This window comes from Berghia stephanieae, chromosome 7 (assembly GCF_034508935.2).
Source record: "Berghia stephanieae isolate SIO BIC M18660-M18661 chromosome 7, UCSD_Bste_1.3, whole genome shotgun sequence".
NCBI classification, from domain to species: domain Eukaryota; kingdom Metazoa; phylum Mollusca; class Gastropoda; order Nudibranchia; family Aeolidiidae; genus Berghia; species Berghia stephanieae.
Window position 1 is genome coordinate 43,090,906 of NC_088366.1, and position 18,864 is coordinate 43,109,769.

Here is an 18,864-nt window from a genome sequence, read left to right on the forward strand (position 1 = left end):
TACTAATCTTTAAGTGCTTCTAAATTTTGGTGCACTTAAATAAAAATTTCAACATTCAAAACTAACCAGCAATATCGCATGCTATCATATTGGCACTTGATTTATTAAATTTATTTTTATGGTATTCGACCACCGTTTACGATCAATACAATGACAATACACATTGGAGAGTGAAAGCATAACTGGTATACCCTTTGTAAACAAGAGAAATACATAATCTACCATTCTCTCCGGCACTAGTCCATCCATTGCACTGTTATATATTCACTGGGCTCACCACGCCCCATTTTAAAAACCCCGTAATAATGACACCCCTGGATAACGACATAATTTTCCAGTCCGGGGCGATCCACTGTACATTCCAATAGACAATTTAGTAAGATGGTTTAAAAATAAAAATACCCCCCCCCCCCCTTCCTCCAAAAAAAACAAAAACAACAACAAAAAACAGAAGAAAAGTAATAATAAATAATAATAAGAAAGTATACAACTCTCTCATCTAAAGATCTGAGCTGATGCTGTGGCCAAAGCAAAAGCCAGACGACTTCATTATATAAAGTCAAGGACAGATATCAAATTTTAAAGGGAAAATGGACAAAAAGGGAATTTAAAAAAAAAAAAAGAAAAACAAAACCTCCCTGACCACAAAAGAAGGTCAAGAAACCTTGCCCAGTTCTGATACTGATAACCTGGAGGACAACTGAAATTAGAAGTGTCACACAAGTCATTGAATAAAAGCTATTAAACTCCTTAAAAACAATTCTGTTTGATCAAAAAGTTCAGTTTTATTAATCAAAATCAACTTTCAAAGATATTCTAAATCACTTTTTCTTTTTTATGAAAAGTTTGGTAAAGGGACACATGAAGAAATGTAAAATATTTCCAAAAGCTAGCTCTTATTAATAATGACAACGTTTTTAAATAAAATCTCAATTGCACAACTGTAGTTGGAAGAAAAAACGGATTAGTTCCATAGCAAAGTCACATTTTGAGTCTCGCCCGCTAAAGAAAATTTAATTTAGTTGTAGATGTAGAAGTGTCACAGGACTTGCATCATTTCATGGCCTTTTCAACAACTACAAAGAGGAATATTGTACAAGATACAAAAGGACATTTAGATTTAGAATTCAGTGCCTGAAACACACTTGAGTTATGGATGCTAAAAGAATGTCGAAAAGGAATATTTACAAGCATATCCAAAAAAGAATCTATTACCGGCATACCAAAGGAAGCCCAATATATAAAACAAAACTTTATCAGAGCTAAAATGTTTTATCAAATTTCACTAGACTGTCAACCCTAACGATACCAAAATTCTATGACTCCATCATGTGATCTGATTTAAAACAGAAGAGTTTATTCACCAAGTCTGAGATATTGACTGGAAAACAAATGTATAAAAACAACATTAACAAATTTGATCCCCTCATTTCGGGAAACACTGCCCAACAAACAAATAATATTGGAAAATATGATAACAATATATAGTATTGCATTCACAGGTTATCTTCAATTTTTTATGTATAGTATATACAAGTCTCATGTCACAGATCATCAATGCATCACGTCTCAACGAATCAACATATCTCTCCTCTACACATTACACAATATACTTTCTAAACAAAGGCCCAGTTAGTAATTACTGGAATTTCTTAATGCCATATGTAACAATTATATACAGGACTGGCTTCAAACTCAAAATGAAAAGGGAGTTGAAATGAGATGGCTTAGTGGACTGGGCATAACAATGGCATCCAAATTACCAGGATTCGAATCCTGCTTATAGCATCTTGATTTTTGGGATTTTTTCTTTCATAGTCAAGAAGCTAGGCCATTATCACTCACATTGTAGCACTGACGTTGTGTTTGTTTTTAGACACTTCAGGTTATTTCAGAGCTAGTATAAAAGAATATGACATAGAGGAAAATTCGCAGATCTGAAGTTAAAAGCATCAAAGAAAAGGAAGACAAGGGGACCGGTTACATAGTGAGCAGATGTTTCCACGAGCAATCCACCTCATGTACCCATTTTGACACATTACTCTAAAAGTCCCATCCACGCACAAGTAAAGAATCCAGCTACGAAGGATACACTCAAATGTTTAAAAAGTACATCATTCACGATTAACAACTGTAATAATACATAACAGAGAGATGATTTACATTGAAAAAAAATCATCTTTCACCTCGTGTACCCACACATTACCCTAAAAGTCCCATCCACGCACAAGTAAAGAATTCAGCTATGAAGGATACACTCAAATGTTTAAAAAATACAATATTCACAATCAATAACTGTAATAGTACATAAGAGAGAGATGATTTACATTGAAAAAAATAATCTTTCAAAATCAATCTATACATTTGACTGTCTCCCTCCAAGCTGCAAGAATCAGGAGAAAAAAAACCTTGAGCAATCTCAATCCAGAACAAAGATAGACAGCAACATGGTATTGGAAAACAGATATGGGGGATAGAAGACACAGCAAAAGACCTCTTTGCCGACCATGGGAGGTCAGAAGACCCCATCCAGGCACTGTGGTTACAATATTTTTTTATTTTTTTCTTCATTATAAACTCTGAAGATAAACTTCCCCAGGATTTATTTTTGAAATTTATATATATTCATAGTCAAACAAACCATCCACATACAAGATTATCCAGTCCACCTATTTTAACCTTAAGATATGAAATCATAATAAATCAAAGCCGTCCCTTGTTCATTGTATCAACAAAAATATACCACCATAATAAAATCAATAATATGGTGTGTTTTTTTTTCAAAGAAAACTTAAACTATCCCCTGTCTACAGACCATTTTAGTATCACAAGGAAAAACAATTTGGCTGAAGTCTACACAGAAATATCAGAATCTCAATACACAAAATTATATTTTAAAAATACAGAAATCTCAAACAAGAGAGATAAGTCAGTCCATTTCCACATTCATTAATAAATTACTCTAAATAAAGAGTCAAACTCATCAAAACCTTGACTCGTCAACAGAATGCAAATTCACACACTAGCCACCATTCAACGCAGTATAAAAATAACTTGTCTCTTTGTGATTTTGAAATGTTACAAGTATCAATAGAAAACAACAAATTAGCTGATAATGCTGTCTCTTCTGGGCTGTCTGCATCAACAACATTACCAGAAATACTTGTAAATAACAACTCCTGCAACCCCGACCAAAATGGCCAGACCAAAGTACAATTTTGGACCAAAGAACACTTTTGGCCGACACCGTTCGCTTTTCTTTTGTTTTTCCTTCATCTGTCGTATTCTCTCCATTGTTTCCTGTTTTCTTTGTTCCCTGAGACGATGCCTTTCCTCCGCTAACCTACAAGAATACAAAAATAAATAAATTATTATAATAGACCTGATTTCTATCCAAAAATAGAAAGGCAATTCTGACTGTTTTTATTTCTTTTCCAAAGTTGAAACTTTGATAAATACTGATTCCATGACTTTCATTCATGGCTGTTAAGAACTTTTATTTGTAGTAGATACCCCCCGCCCCCCCCATACACACACTTAAATGAAGATGTCGTGGCGGTGTAGAAGTGGTGATGATGTTGCTATTGTTGTTAATGATGGTAATGTTGTTATTTTTGATGAAAAAGAAGAAAATGATGATGCTGATGATGATGATGATGAAGTTTATTCTTGGAATAATAAAAATCGGGAAAATTGCTGGTAATTTGGGAAATCTGAGAAAAAATATTAAGACTTTTCGATACAATCAGGAGAGTTGGCAGGTCTGTGATGTCTTTTTATGTTAAAATGTAATAAAAATGGCAAGATGACACAGCTTCATGTAGAGCTCTTAAGAGTCAATGAATCATTTAGTTCATGAAAAATAAAATGATAAAAGCAACAAAAAAAAAACAACAATAAAAAGTATCCATACTTGACTGGGTCATTCTCTTCTTCCTCCTCTGTACCCTCTCCCTCCTCCTCTCTGTCAATAAGTTTATCAAACTCTTCCTCCTCCTCCTCTCCCCACTTTTCACCTCCAGGCAATATTTCATCAGGACTGTTCTTCTTTGGAGGGAGAGGGGGTGGCTGTGTGTCAGAGGGATCTAACAAGTCTAATACTTCTTCAGGAAGGTGGGCTGGTTTAGCTGGCGGCAAACTGCTCACACGTTCAGGAGGTGGGGGTGGGAGGTTGCCTTCCACATTGTTCTATAGATGAACATAAAAATAACTGATGAATTCTTTCTCTGAATATAACTTCATTGCCAAATACTGAAAGAGCATATTCTACGAAAAATTTGGCCAGGAATCTTTTACTCCAAATATTTATTGATTTCGATTAAGATGAACCCAAACTTTTCAAAGTTTCAAATTTAGAATATAAAGACTTGCTGGAAGTTTCAGGTTTGTCACAATTTGACAAGTTGTAAGTGATTTTCATGGATGGATAATTAAAAGGAAGTGATTAGCAAGACCTGTAGAGGGCCTCCTGAATGCTGACATACGGGAGACCCCTCCAAGTAATAGTGCATGTGCAGACAAGCTTTGTTTCCATTCCCCGGTGAATATCACTTGGGTTTAACATCCAATCAACTGTCAACCACATTCTCACTATTTTAAAGTGGTAAAAAACATATCTGTATCAATTTGCCAATACAAAATGAATAATAATTACAGGCAGCTGACATTTAAAACAATGAAGTAAAGGAGGCATTCAAAGTTTAAAAAATATAAAAAATCTTCAAGATAGTCATGACTAAATGTTGCCATCAAATGGGCAGCCCTGCAGCGTAGTGTTAAGGTGTTGGACTTTGAGTAGGAAGATGCCGAGTTAAAAAATGACTTCAGTCAGATTTTTGTTTGTTTTTGGTATGTGTGTGATTTATTTACTTTTCAATTCTTGTATATGGTTTTTTTTTTTGTTTTTTTCTTTGGGGGGGGGGGGGGGGGGGGGGTTCTTTAAATTAAAAAAAATTATCATAATTTTCAGAAAAAATAGTGGCCATTTCTTTGGAATGGCCTAGGTAATCCAACCAGTTTTCATTCTCACATCCATACAGTCCAATTAACAATATGTCTGTGGTCACCTCTCTACTACTGAGATCAGATCACTGCTGCTGCTGATGATGATGATTATAACGATGATGACGACTAACCCAACTACTGTCATACACACAGGGGGGGGGGGGGGGAAGGAGGGAGGGGTGCTGGGTTTCACGCATATTGATGAAATAATAATGTAATGTTCTTGTATCTCACATATTATTAGTACTGTTCATGAGTGACTACCCCTCACCTCCCATACCTATATCCCAATCTCCTAATTTGAAATCTGTTGTACTTTACTTTTACTTATCCTCTCGATGCTTCAGTTGCACATAAGGCCAAATAAATTTGTTGTCACTGTACCATCAGATGTACCAAAAGATCATCAACTTAACAAAGTAAGAAGTAAATCACAGCGACAATCTCGCAAAAATTGGTTTAAGACACGCAAGGCATACACTTTCCTCGAGATATCTAACACCACCTTATAAGATTCTTTAGGTGTCATGCAAGTTGTGGGAGACCTAACATGAGATAATAATTAAATAAGATGATGACGTAATTTGAGCAACACCTAACGCCTATCTCAAAGAATTAAAGATGCAGGCAGGGATGTTAGCCTTTGAATGGGCAAAATGCAAAGGGAAAAATAAGTGAAATTTTGACTGATAATAAATTGCCTTTTCCACATTGGGGGGGGGGGGGGGGGGGTCTCCCTAATATCAGCAGGAAGAAGTCATTAGGGAGACCCTCCTAAGGTCTCCCTAATAACGATATTTAAGGAGACTCCCCTTGGGTCTCCCTAATGCCTATCTAATTAAAGTTAAAGCTTTCTGACCAAAATTTTATCCCAAATTAATTTGTCAATGTACAGTTGAACAAATCAGCAAATTTACTGAGATCCTCATTGAAAATGTAAATATTCATATAATTAACATTTATACCACAAATGCCACTCTTGATTTTCATCTGATTTGTTGACAATGCATGCGATACATGAGAGTATTGATAACAATCCTTCTTTCCATAAAACTAACACAAAAAAGGGATCTTGTTCAATTTGAAAACACAGCCAAAGGTGAGTGGTACAGTGATACTTTCACTAACTTTTATTGACCAGATTACTGTTAAGGGGGGGAGCGACACTAAAGAGTCATTTTTTTATTTGATGAAATATCCTAAACTTCTATGCACAGTCATAATGTATATTTTCGGGAAGGATAATTGCATATATTTTTTTTCGAAAAAAGTTGCCCGTTGCTATGGAAACGATGCTATATTGGAAAATAAACAACACATCTTAAAAAGTCAAAGGCTTTTTTGTTTGTCAACTGATTGCCATAATATTTTGGCCCGAGGTAGAAAAAAGGAAAATAAAGAGACTCTAGAAGCCCGATTCTTAATTTTTAAATTAGAAACTTTAAAAATTAAGTTCAAAGTTATTACTTGATTATTCCCCTTGTAAAAAGTTACATAATTTCAAATTACTCATAAAAATTATTTTTTTTCAAAAATCCGGCTCCTAGAGGACCTGCGTATTTGTATGACACTCAATTGTAGAAAGTTTGAAGAAGATTGGTTGAAAACTGAGGTTTTTAGTGACGAAAATTGCAGTTTTTAGAAAAACGCATTTAAAAGTCAAAGTAAACGACTTTAGGGAAAAACTCTCCTCTCGCTCTCTGATTGGATTGTGACCACAACAAAGTGATTGGTTGTTGAAGATAGAGGAGAGATTTTACTTTTCATTGATATGATTTTGCCTTTACTTAGTTATAAAGACTATTTGATATTCTTTCATTAAATCAGTCCTCTGAAACTAAAAATGGGCAGGATGTAACCATACTATGGGTCACAAAATATGTTATTTTGAGTCGAAAAGAAAAGAAGATGAAGTTCTCATGCAATTTTTTATGCAGACAAATGGTCACATGACAACATCCCACCAAAATCTAATTTTAGTAAACTGGATCAAAATCCATCATTTTTAATGTCGCTCCCCCCCCCCCCCCCCCCTAAGGGAATGTGTTTTTCTCCCGTTGTGTAACACAAGGAACACTTTCATGAAATATTTCACGAATAAATTATATATCAAAAGGCTTCATGATTTCTAGAGTAAACAAGACTTTCAAACAACAATAAAAAACAAGCAATAACATTTAGATACCAGTTTTGTAAGAGTCTGATCAATAAATTGAATCATGTAGCAAATGCAAACTACTAAAGCAAAAGATAGATAAACTAAATGAAATCCAATTTGTCAAATGTTCCTCGACTGATCTAAATATATGACAGCTTTAATCTCTAATCCACCTTTATACTCATAGAATCACCATGTTTGGGGTGAGGACCCCATTCCAGTGAAGTGGTGTTAATGTTGATATTTTATTGTAAGACTAATCTTTTGAGTTTATCAAGATGCCTTTAGTCATCGATTCTTAAAGGAGAAAAGATTACCGAATTTACAGAGAAAGTGTCCTCTAAGACAGAGAGTCCATGGCCAGACAGGATGGTGTGTGACCCGTGGATGATGGCCTGATAAGAGAATCTCAATTGGTCAGCTGTTTGGATGAGGCCCATTCGGTAATAACGCATTTTGATCAAGGCATCTTTCACATTCACACAATCTAATGTTGATTTTTCTTCAACCTGAATGACAGAGTGGATATAAATAAACAAAAAATGAAAAAGAAGTACTAGCATATTTTACAATTTATGCTGTTTTGACAAACAGACCAGATAATGGGAACAATTCATTCAAAGTTGATAAAATAAAATTGTTTATACAACTTTTTTTTCCTTAGACAAGAGACTACTGGCATTTGTCATTCCTAATGTGGTACATCTAGCTTTATTTTATAAGTGAACAAAACATTGCTTTCTAAAAAAAATATCTGAATATTTGTAAATTTTCAGTCTATTTCAGAGGTGCCAAACTAATAGAAGAAAGTGGATAATAATAGATATTATTTTTTACCTAGCACATCGTCTTAGTTCATCAATGCTAAATACACTTAATAATGCTTTTTTTTCTCCAAAAGTAAGCCACATTGAAGCAAATGTTCGATTGTAAAATTCCCAAAAGAGAACCAGTTGGTTTTTTTTGGGTTTTTTTTTAAAGAACAATTTTAAAAATTATTATCAGGCACTCATTAAGAACAAAAAATGATGAGTGTGATGAGTGAATAGTGCCTTCACCAAAGACACAACAGTCATGGGGAAAAATGATATTGTCATCAATCCCATCACTTTTGTCATTGTCGTTTTTAGAATTTTATAAAATACACACACTTGAGCTTTTATATGGTGCAATATCTGCTAAACTTGTTATAGGGATTTACTTGACATATAGGATGTGACATGAGGCATGTAAGGCGATATTACAACATTTTCAGACAGATACAACTGCCAGGTACTCATTTTACACCCAAGTAAGGTGAGAGTAAAGAGCCTTTTCCAAGGACTAAACAAAACATCGCTCAGAGCAGGACTCAAACTCAGAACCTTCTGATCCAAAGGCGAGTATCATATCACAAGACCTCATAGCTGTTTGCAATACTCATCTAATTTCGGCATTAGGGAAAAGGTAAATGATGAAACAATCAATATTTGCTTCTCTGTGACTTGCTTGGGGAAAAAAAACCCCAACAAAACAACACCAAAAAAAAAAAACCAAGGTATTATGAAGTGCATTGAGCATAGATGAACTTTGGTGAAGTGCTAAAAGACTTTATATAAGATAAAATGCGACAATGAAAAAATCAAGACAATGGGACAAATTCAAACAGGAAATATCAGTTCTAGGGTAAACTTATCAAAAGTGTCTGCTCTAAAACAAACCAAAGAAAAACAAAAACAAACATAAGTGCTACTTATACACAATGACAAGATTTCCCCCAAAAAAGATTGGTTGAGTTTAAAATAAATAATGTACATATTTTTGGAGAGAGAGAGTGAGAGCGAGCAAGAGAGAGCGAGAGAGATATGAAGGAGTGACAGGGGGAGTAAGAGAGGGAGGGGGGGGGGGGTGGAGAGAAAAAGAAAGAGAAAGAGGTGGGATCCGGGCTGATTTATACCATGAGTAAACACGAATCTACAAGACAGAAAGTTCCAGATCGACCAATGCCAGCACTACAGTGTATAATTGCAGGGCCGACATCTGGGTCCAGAGAGCCTGTTTGTCTGACAGCATGGAGGAAGTGAAGGAAGGCATTTGGGGATGATGGGACACCGAAATCTGGCCAGGTTGTGTAATGGAAATGTAGGACTTCACGTTTTGCTCCAGTCTGGTTGATCAACAAAAATATAAATCAATAAATGAATTAATTAATACTAAATAAATATGAGAAAGAAATATCAATAAAATCTGTTTATATTTTGAAAAATATGATTGAGGTAATTAACATAAGGACAGCTGTATTTTTGCTTGAGTTGGCTCAGTGAGTGATGCATTGGATTACAACAAGAAAGTTAGCACAAATAGCTTACTTTTGCAGCACTACACTGCAGCTGACACCGGGATTATTTATTGATTTTTATTGATTTAGAAAAGCTTCCCCAAAAGACGAATAAAAGGACTTTAATTTCATTAGTGAGCTACCGCATTATTATGTAAGAATGAACTAGATGGAAGTAAAATTCATTCTCAAAATAAAATATGAAGAATTGGAAAATTTAAGTTTGAATTTTAAGAAAAAAAAAATCCACTCCTTTTTAGAAGACATTTATTTTTACTTATACAACCTCAATTAGGCTTAAAAAATAATATTTTTAGAGAATCAGGTTGACACTGACATAATACCATTTTGAGATGATGGGTCACGATTATTTGTTTATTACTGCCTTATTTGCCATCATTCGTAAGAACAAATGGATGACACTGCACAATGGCTAACCCAGCGGTTGGAAAAGATCAAACACCCACCTCCATCTTTTCGATCTCCAAAGTCCTCAGTGTGAAATGCTTGAAGTCCTGGTCACCTGTCAACGTTACTCTTAAACCACATTCTGGGAAATACATCTCCTCTTCATGGTGATGCTCTGCCCCCAAGGGCCAATACTGGGAACACTTGAGCTGTAGTGAAAGGAAGTACAATAAATAAATAAAATAAAATAAATAAATGAACATATATCCTTGGATTTAGCATTTTCAGTGCATTTCAGAATGTTTCATTTACTCCCTCAGCAGGCCATATATTATTTCCATTTCATTCAGTACATTGCCTGTTTAACATCCTTTTGGTAGTAACACTAACAATATCTGTCACTGCCTATACCCAGTTACTCATTCACACCCGAGTTGAACAGAGTAATGTGAGTAAAGTGCCTTACCCAAGGTCACAATTTACCATGCTATATCACTATCACTGATCCAGGCACTGACAACCCTTAACATTGCTTCATTTTTGTGACAAGACGAGACACTGCGCAATGCTCAGCCACACCAAAATGGCCCAGGAGTAAGTTTGAATGCAAGTGGTAAAAGTAACTAAGATATTAATGAATATTCAAGAACAGTATTAACAGTAATCTTAAAATAAAAGAAAGCATTCCATGTGCCAGTAATAGTTTTGATTTTTAAAGACGAGTACATGTGAACCGATTTTAAAAGCTCATCTTTTAAGATTTAAGATTTTGTAATTTACACAATTCTCTAACACCTTTTACAATCACACTGTTGTTTTGACATCCTTTTTGGCATTACTTGTACTGTATGGCTGTCTTTGTTCCCCCAACCATCTACACAGTGGTTGTTTCACCCGGAGTAGGCTATTTTGAAAATAGTGCTGTTCGCTACAACAGTTGACCTGCTGGAGAAAGCTTGAGCAATGCTGGTGAGCTTCGTTTTTTACTTATTTTGCATCACCTACGGAAAACACCCACATCAACTGGTCAAGACAGGACTGGAAACTGTTTGGTTGGTCAAAGAAGCGTTTTCTTTGGCCATGACTATGGGATTTCATTGGTTGGAAAGCAAACGTTTTCATTGGACCAGAAATTTCACCTTTGACTGTCAATATTAGGGTGGCGATTACTGCCTTATCAATGTCGCTATACACGGTTTTTACGAAAATGATTAAAATGTATGTTGCTATTTTTAGTTTTTTTATTACTGATGATATATAGGGAAAAAGTTGGGACTTGGACTTCATATCGCTATGGAGAGGATGTCGTTATAAGTGGGCTGCACTGTATTTGTCATCATTGTCATCAAAACTTTTGCACACAAGTAAATAGAAGTAGTGCTCATCTAGTTAGCTGTTGTTGCAATAAATAAATTAAATTTTTGTGTGTGTCTGTGTTTCTTTGGATTCATGTACAAAAGTTTTGCATGATGTGTAAGTAAATTGTATGTTTTGTGAGTATATTTATGTGCCAGTGTGCTGATACAATGTGTTAGTATGTGTGCTTATGTATATTTGTATCTGTTCATATGAATAATATATTTCGTGTTATAACCCAATTTGTTTGAGCAATGCTTACCTCCCATGTTAGACAACAAAGATTATTATTATCTTACAGAATAATCTAGACTCACTTCTATCATGGATAGAATCATCACAGGTGAAAATGATCTTGACCAATGTTATGTAATGTCAATTATGAATAAATTGGTCAAACAATGAATCATGTAGGCTAGACATCATACCCTTCCTGGGAGTTTCCTTAAAGAAGTTATTAAAATGGGATCAGCATATCAATCAGTGCTGATGGCGACAAAAAGTGAAAAAAAAAAGGAAATTTCAAGTCTCTCACTGCCAATACATTTGATCGGGGAAATGTAATTTTTTTTAAAAGAGGAAAATCTTCCTCTTGACTCCGAAGTCATGGATTTCTGCAGATCCAAGGAAAACCATCAGCACTGATCAATAGCATAGTGACAAAAAAGCTAATAAATCTAACTTCCTAGGATGAAACCCGTGTCAGTGCCTATCGACAGTAATAGTAATAGCTTACAATGCATTTGTTAGGCCTATACAAGAATATAAGATCACTTTTTGGCACCTGTACCAAAAAGCCCACATTAATAAGATCTAGCAAGTACAGAGCATAGCCTCGAGAATTGTCACTAACTGTCAAGCAAACCAGAATATAAATAAAAGTATCAAACTTTATGGATGTCAATAAGAACTAGACATAACTACTTCTGTTTTGTTTGTTTGTTTGTTGCTTTAGGTCTCTTCCAACACAATTGAGGTTATATGAGAGACCGCTGAAACAAAAAAAAAAGCAATCTAACAAAAATAGTACAAATGTAAATCAAAATCATAACCTAAAGATATCATAAGCTAAATTATAAATAACCAAGAACAAACAGGCAGAAGATTTACAGAAAAAAAAAAAATCCCCTGTCAAAAATACAATCACAAACCAAAGAAGCAGGATAGGCTAGTAAAGAGAAGAAGAAACGACATCACTATCGGATCGTACACCCATGCGACCATCATAGGTATATGATTCAAGGGTGATGCTCCCATCCAACCACCCGCTAACTACTTCTGCATAGACTCACCACTCTCAAAACAGACTGAACAACTAATCTCACCAGAGCCAAAAAAAATAATTTGTTCAAAATGCTCAGTGGAAACTTGTAATGTAATATTCAAATCATTTATGCAATAGATATCTTAAAGTCATGGTTATATAGATAAAATAGTATAACTTACAGTTCCTTTTTCAATGACCCGATTGAGCATAATGACGGCTCTACTCTCCTGTTCCCATGTCATCTGCCAGAAGTCACACATGGTGTGATCTAAAGGACCCTGAAAATTGTATAATGAATATAAATAATTGCCATATTCATTTTATGTTTAACTGTTTGTTGTTTGTTTTTGTTTTGTTTTAAAACATTGTACATATCAGTCAAATCAAAACTCAAGTTTTAAAAGGAAAAAAAATATCAATCAAAAGTACATACCTTAAAATGTAATCTAAATAAAATGACATTCAATTCAAATAAGTTTGGTGGCACCAAGAAATATACATAGTCATGCCTGTCCCTTTGCATTCACTGTAAAACTTGAGGAATGGTAGTCTGAGTTTAATAAATACTAATTGCTATAGTTGTGTCTGGTAGTAACTACAGTACTAACCTGAGTGAGAATATATTTTCTGTTAGCTTCGGGGACTTGGATAAGACTGGCATTGATGTAATCATTCTCTCCCAACAAGAACACACGACTGTGATCATCTACAAAATGGATTAAAATTACAAATATTGCTAAAGCTGTTGTTATTAGACCTCCCTAGACTGGATTTCAAAAATTAGACATAAAAAGGTGTTTTGTCAGTGTATGGCAGTATATTCATGTCTAAAAAGATAGTAAACAAACAGCCTCAAACTTGCCTTCTTTACTACAGACAGATGAATTGAATGACTCAGTAGCATTAAACATTGCCATTAATGTGGGTTGTTATCAGAAAAACAAAACAGAAGTAAGACCATAATCAGTGCTAATGGCAACAAAAAGTGAAGAAGGAGAAACTTTTTGAATGATTGTTTTTAAGCCCTGTTTCTACTGCACTAACCCCCACTTTCAGAACAGCTGAGATAATAAACGATCATTGATATTACTCTTGCTAATTTGTGGAGAGTTGGAAACAGCACCTATTTGCTTGACCTCACTTGAACTCTCTCACTGCCAGTGCATTTGATTGGGGAAAATGTAATTCTTTTTAAAAGGAGGAAATTCCTCCTCTGACTAAAACATTGAAGATTTCCGCGGATCCAAGGAAAACAAACTATCAACAATGCATAATATGACAAAGGTAAAACTTGACATACTCACATGGACTGACATCTCTGTATCTGTTTTTTCTTCTGTTTTCTGGATCTCGGGCCTGAGATGTTGAAAAATCTTCTCCCATGTTGGTTAGAGAAGACTCATTTCTTAAGCGCTTCAAAAGATGAAAAAAAGAAAGCAATCAATAAATAAAATTTGCTTAAAGTAGTATGGGATTTGTATTTGTGCGTGATTTAGTTGTAATGCACTTACTTTCCAAGAGAAAAGTCTGAATCAATTCATAACATTTACACTCCCAGAAGAGACTCATCACAAAATGGAACTCATGTTCACAGAAAGACATTGATGGAATAGTATTTGCCTCTCATGCACATTGGTAAATATGGTCAAGACAGTTTTATTTTCTGTTTGTCTCATGTGACCTTATGATAATATTGCTCCATTTGGCAAATACATACAAATGCAGGCATGGACTAACTAACCCAAGAACAATAGAACTTGCCACCCACAAGCCATGAGATTGTATGACAAGGTTGGGCAGAGAGAGAGAGAGAGAGAGAGCATAATTGTCCCTATGTGCGTGACCTAGATTTACCAAAAGTGTGTAGTAAAATTTAAAGTGTGTATTTTTGGAGGCATGTATCAAACATTCCATGTAGAGATCCTAGCTAATGCCTAACACCGATATAATGGACACTGTAAAGATGGACTGAGAAATGACCTTGGCCTTGTTGTTAGCTATAAATCAGGAACAGTGTGAACTTCTTCCTGTTACTTCGCTGCAAGCTGCTGGGCTCTTGAAACTTTTCTTCAACATTTCCCTTTGTCTTGTACTGTAATGGAAGCAATGCATAACAAAAGGTCTGCTCGCTAATTTTGATGGACACTAATTGATACAATATCAATAACACCAATTTTTATCGATATTGAAAAACTCTTAATCGAGACTCATGTATTGTACAAAATGGCATTACGTAGTATAAATTAGGACATTTAATATCATTGACAATTTGATTTTGGCTTGTTTACCTGATGTTACATGATGATGAAGATTAGAAATTATTACAATAAACAACTCTGTCTTTGATACGATAAAAAATAACCTTTAATTTTAATCAAGAATAAAACAATTTATCTTCCTCAAGCCTTCATAATATTAATCTTCTTCCTTCTGTCTCACTGATCATTCTCTCTCTGTCTCCAACTACTCTCGTCACCCACCAGACATTCACCTATTTGACCTTGACACATACAACTAATAAGAAGAGGGTGACCAAAATAGTGAATAGTCTTCACAAAACTTAATATTCGTAAATATCCCTGAGCAAATTTTAAAACATCAATTTGAACCACCCAAAGAACAAGCCTCTGCTGCTTAGGCAACAAATTCTGATTGTAACTTGTAAACTCTGGACATTGGTTAAAATTAAAACGATAGGCTGAGCAAAGTCGAACCTCAAGTTCCCTTGTCAACTAATTTATGACAAGGTAATCCATGAGTTGCAATTATGGTATGAAGTTAAAAAATAGTATCTGTTGATGTAATCCATTTCATGACACAAATTTCTAAACACTTCGAGTGCGCATCCACAATTATCAGAAACATATGACCCAAAAATGGACCTTCAAAATCAATATGGACAAGACTCCAGGGCTTGGTTGGCCAATTCCACGATTAAAAGGGTGAATGAGCTGGTACATTTCTAAAACTTTATCAATTGAAACATAATTTAACACAGAATTCTATGTCAAGATCTACTTTGGACCACCAGATGTAACCTCTGGCAAGCATTTTCATTTGCACGAATCCAATATGATCCCATGAATGAGTGACAGAATAGTTTGCTGAAGAGACAATGGAACAATGATACATTTGCCCTACAACAGGCATCCATTGTCAATGCTCAGTTCGGATTTGTGTGCAAAATATGGTAGAAGTTGTTCGTTGATTGTCATAGGCCATGGATGACAGTGTGCGACAATTTGGTACACCTTACAAAGTACGGGATCAGTGGTGGTTTCCGGGGGGTGATGATGGTGCTGGAAATAGGTAAATTGTCGATGACCTGGAAGATTTGGTGAAGGTCTTTGGGAAATGGAGTTGGTGCTGCCACTTCAGGCAATGGTAGACAACTTAGTGCATCTGCATTGTTGTGTTGACCAGGAACATGTTTAAGTTGGTAGTCGTAGGAGCCCAGGATGACCGCCCATCTATGTACTCTAGATGATGCGTGATCCGGAACCTGTTTATTTTCCCCAAACAGACCCAATAATGGCTTATGGTCTGTATTTATCATGCTGTGTCATCCAAAGATGTATTTATGAAATTTTTGCAATCCAAATAAAATTGACAACACTTCTTTATCTAACTGAGAGTAGTTTCGCTTGGCTTTATTGGTGTTTCTTCCTTTTGGTGGTGTTTGTTTTCGTTGAGGTATATGATGGTTTCTGGTGTTGGTGATCTGTATTGTATTTTGATTTGCATACTTTGGACAAGTGTCCAACCTTGTTGCAGTTAAAACACTTTGCGTTAATTAATTTGAATGGAAGGCTGCAGCGTTGACATTTCGATGAGGTTGCTTGAGCCATAGCTTTCGGTGTGACGAACAATTTGTGCTTCGATTTGTTGTTTTTGGTTTGGTCATAGCATTGGTAATGAAGATGGTGTAGTATTTTCTGATTGTGGAGACTTATATGGAGTAAATCTTTTGCCCCAGTCTCAGATGTGATAATGTGATTGCTTTCTGAAATGTAAGATCGGTCTCAGACAGCTTTGGTGTTGTATCTTTTCGTCATTGATGCCCCTCACAAGACGCTCAATAAGACAATAAGACCTCACAGGGTTGTACCAAATTTACAGAATTCGCTTAACTGACGTAGTGAGGCAATATACTGGTTAATGGATTCGTTAAGTAATCTATTTCTATTTTCAAATTTCTTTCTTTGAACATGTTTCATAGGTTTTGGTTCGTAGTGGTCTTTCATAAGCTAGCAAAGTTCTTCTAATTTCAGTTCTTTAATGTTTCTTGGAGATGCTAAATTCCTTTAAAGCCTAAAATTTTCTGGACCTATAATTGTTTGAAAAATTGCTGTTTGTCTATTTTCGTAAACGATTTGATTTGCTATAAAATATAACTCCACTCTTTCATAGTATTCTGAAAAGATTCTACATTGACATCAAACTGCTCTATTTGACCGAAATTCATTGTACTTACTTGAAATATGGTATGAACAGGTATAGTATATCAATGTAATTGTAATTGTTGATCCTCGTCGCTAATATGTTATCGTTGATAGTGATTGATAAGATTCGATGATGATATTAACAAGTGCCAAACACCAACTTTACATTTTATAGACACAACCGAAAGATGTTATTCTTTATTAAGAATTGTTCAATAAAGTAGAATCAGTCACAGAAGTTACAATGCGTGTTGTCATTTTAATAATTTGTAAATAGTGTAACTTTAACTTTAGTGAGGCTATGCTATCTATGTTGAGAATGCGTGTTGTCATTTTAATAATTTGTAAATAGTGTAACTTTAACTTTAGTGAGGCTATGCTATCTATGTTGAGTTCTTGGAAAAGGCTCTTTATTCACATTCTCTCACTGTACTCAAGTGTAAAATGAGTAGCTAGTCGTTAACAGCATTCTGGGAGAAAATGGTAATATCGCCTAACAGGCGTCATGTCTCTTTTACATGTTACGTGTTAATGTTGATCAGGGATCCCTTGTAAAGCGCGTTGAGCATGTTTACTTGATATTACTCAAGCTACAAGTTTTAACAACAATAATTAATGAATCGATTACAATTGGAATGCTACTGGTATGAGTATAGTAACTATCAATACGTAATCAATTGGAAGTCCAGTTAGAGTTAAAACCTTTTACACTGTGGTCTAAAGGAAAAGCCTTTCCAATAACTTTTCACAATGTCCAAATAAAATCAGGAAAAGATAATACATTTAGAGGGGGCAAAAATCCACTACAGTCACTGATATATGGGGAAAACAGAATTTCATCTGAAATTTTCTTCTTCTAGATATCAATTCCATTGAGGCCCACGGACTCGAGTCCGAATTGCCACTTCGCTTATTATTTATATTCATAATTTTGGGAGAAATTCCAATGCGTCCGCCACTTACATTACAATATGGGTCGGTAAATAAATTTAGCGTAGTAATTTGGGTCTTTAACATTATATTGTGAGGCTAAGTTAGGGTCGTAAATGTAACATAAGAAAGCAAAATTCCATGATTTAGATTTAGAAGAAAAAGAAAAAATATATAATTATGATGGATAATAATAATAAAATTAAAAATTAAAAGTTGGAAAGAAAAAAAAACAAACAAAAAAACTCACTTGAAAAACTTCATTCCACTCGTTATTGGAATCAAATTTAGAAAACTCGATTTCTGTCTGGGACTGTGATTGTGATGTCATGTTGTAAAACTTTTCTGATCCTTTAGGCAAATTTTGATTTGAGGTGTGCAGCAGGTGTGGGTGTAACAAGTTCGGACCCAACTCTAGTCTAGCCCTGTCTCATACTCGGGTCTTTTGTGGTAAATGATGCATAAATAGATTTATTTCCACAATTCGATGACCGGACGTATGCTTTATTAAACGGTAAAATGGGAACGCAAGTAGACTTAGATCAACTTCCGACTCTAATTCGAGCAATACCTATGTGTGTAAAATGTGTTCACCCAGTCAGGGAAGTCACTGTGTAGGTTGTTAGCTAGTGAATGTGAGTGTGTATGTATATGTGTGTGAGTGAGTGTGCATGTGTGTGTTGTGTGTGTGTGTGTGTGTGTGTGTGTGTGTGTTATTTTTTTTCAATGACCTGTGTGTGTGTGTAAGTAGACATGAATGAAAGTGCCAAGTGCTTCCGCGCAATTGAAGTGGGACCATACACAATGAGTAGGGTAGGCAATGTTATTGGTTACACTTCCCTTTAAATCGTCCTAAAATGTCCAAAATTGATTATATGTTTAAGATGAGAGGAGAAATGACCATATGACATTTTCCAGGTACCGTTTATTAAGATTTTCTTATCTGGCACGCTGAGTTCCACTCAGCAAATCGTGGTAAGAT

General features: G+C 35.1%; 1 protein-coding gene across 2 annotated transcripts; it reads right to left on the reverse strand.

The window, feature by feature from the left end:
- Nucleotides 1-763: 763 nt before the first annotated feature.
- Nucleotides 764-18,568, reverse strand: LOC144977290 (tyrosine-protein phosphatase non-receptor type 1-like). Of its 2 annotated transcripts, none has more exons than XM_078922341.1 (9): nucleotides 18,133-18,568; nucleotides 13,815-13,923; nucleotides 13,119-13,216; nucleotides 12,690-12,788; nucleotides 9,947-10,096; nucleotides 9,099-9,308; nucleotides 7,480-7,671; nucleotides 3,914-4,188; nucleotides 764-3,343 (listed from the first exon to the last, which is right to left on the reverse strand). In XM_078922341.1, exons 1-9 carry the CDS (start codon nucleotides 18,211-18,213, stop codon nucleotides 3,151-3,153), a joined length of 1,407 nt encoding a protein of 468 aa, XP_078778467.1. In that variant the 5' UTR covers nucleotides 18,214-18,568; the 3' UTR covers nucleotides 764-3,150. The 2 variants fall into 2 exon arrangements, with proteins under 2 accessions (XP_078778467.1, XP_078778468.1); XM_078922342.1 differs by having other exon boundaries at nucleotides 7,489-7,671; nucleotides 18,133-18,545.
- Between the last annotated feature and the right edge of the window lie 296 nt (nucleotides 18,569-18,864).

Bases quoted from the DNA above. Each gene is read 5' to 3' on its own strand.
- LOC144977290 (XM_078922341.1), bottom strand. From the start codon at position 18,213: ATGACATCACAATCACAGTCCCAGACAGAAATCGAGTTTTCTAAATTT. The intron at 13,217-13,814 runs GTGAGTATGTCA...TCCATTTTGTAG, and splicing joins ATACAGAGATGTCAGTCCAT to ATGATCACAGTCGTGTGTTC. The intron at 4,189-7,479 runs GTAATCTTTTCT...GTTCATCTATAG, and splicing joins ACACTTTCTCTGTAAATTCG to AACAATGTGGAAGGCAACCT.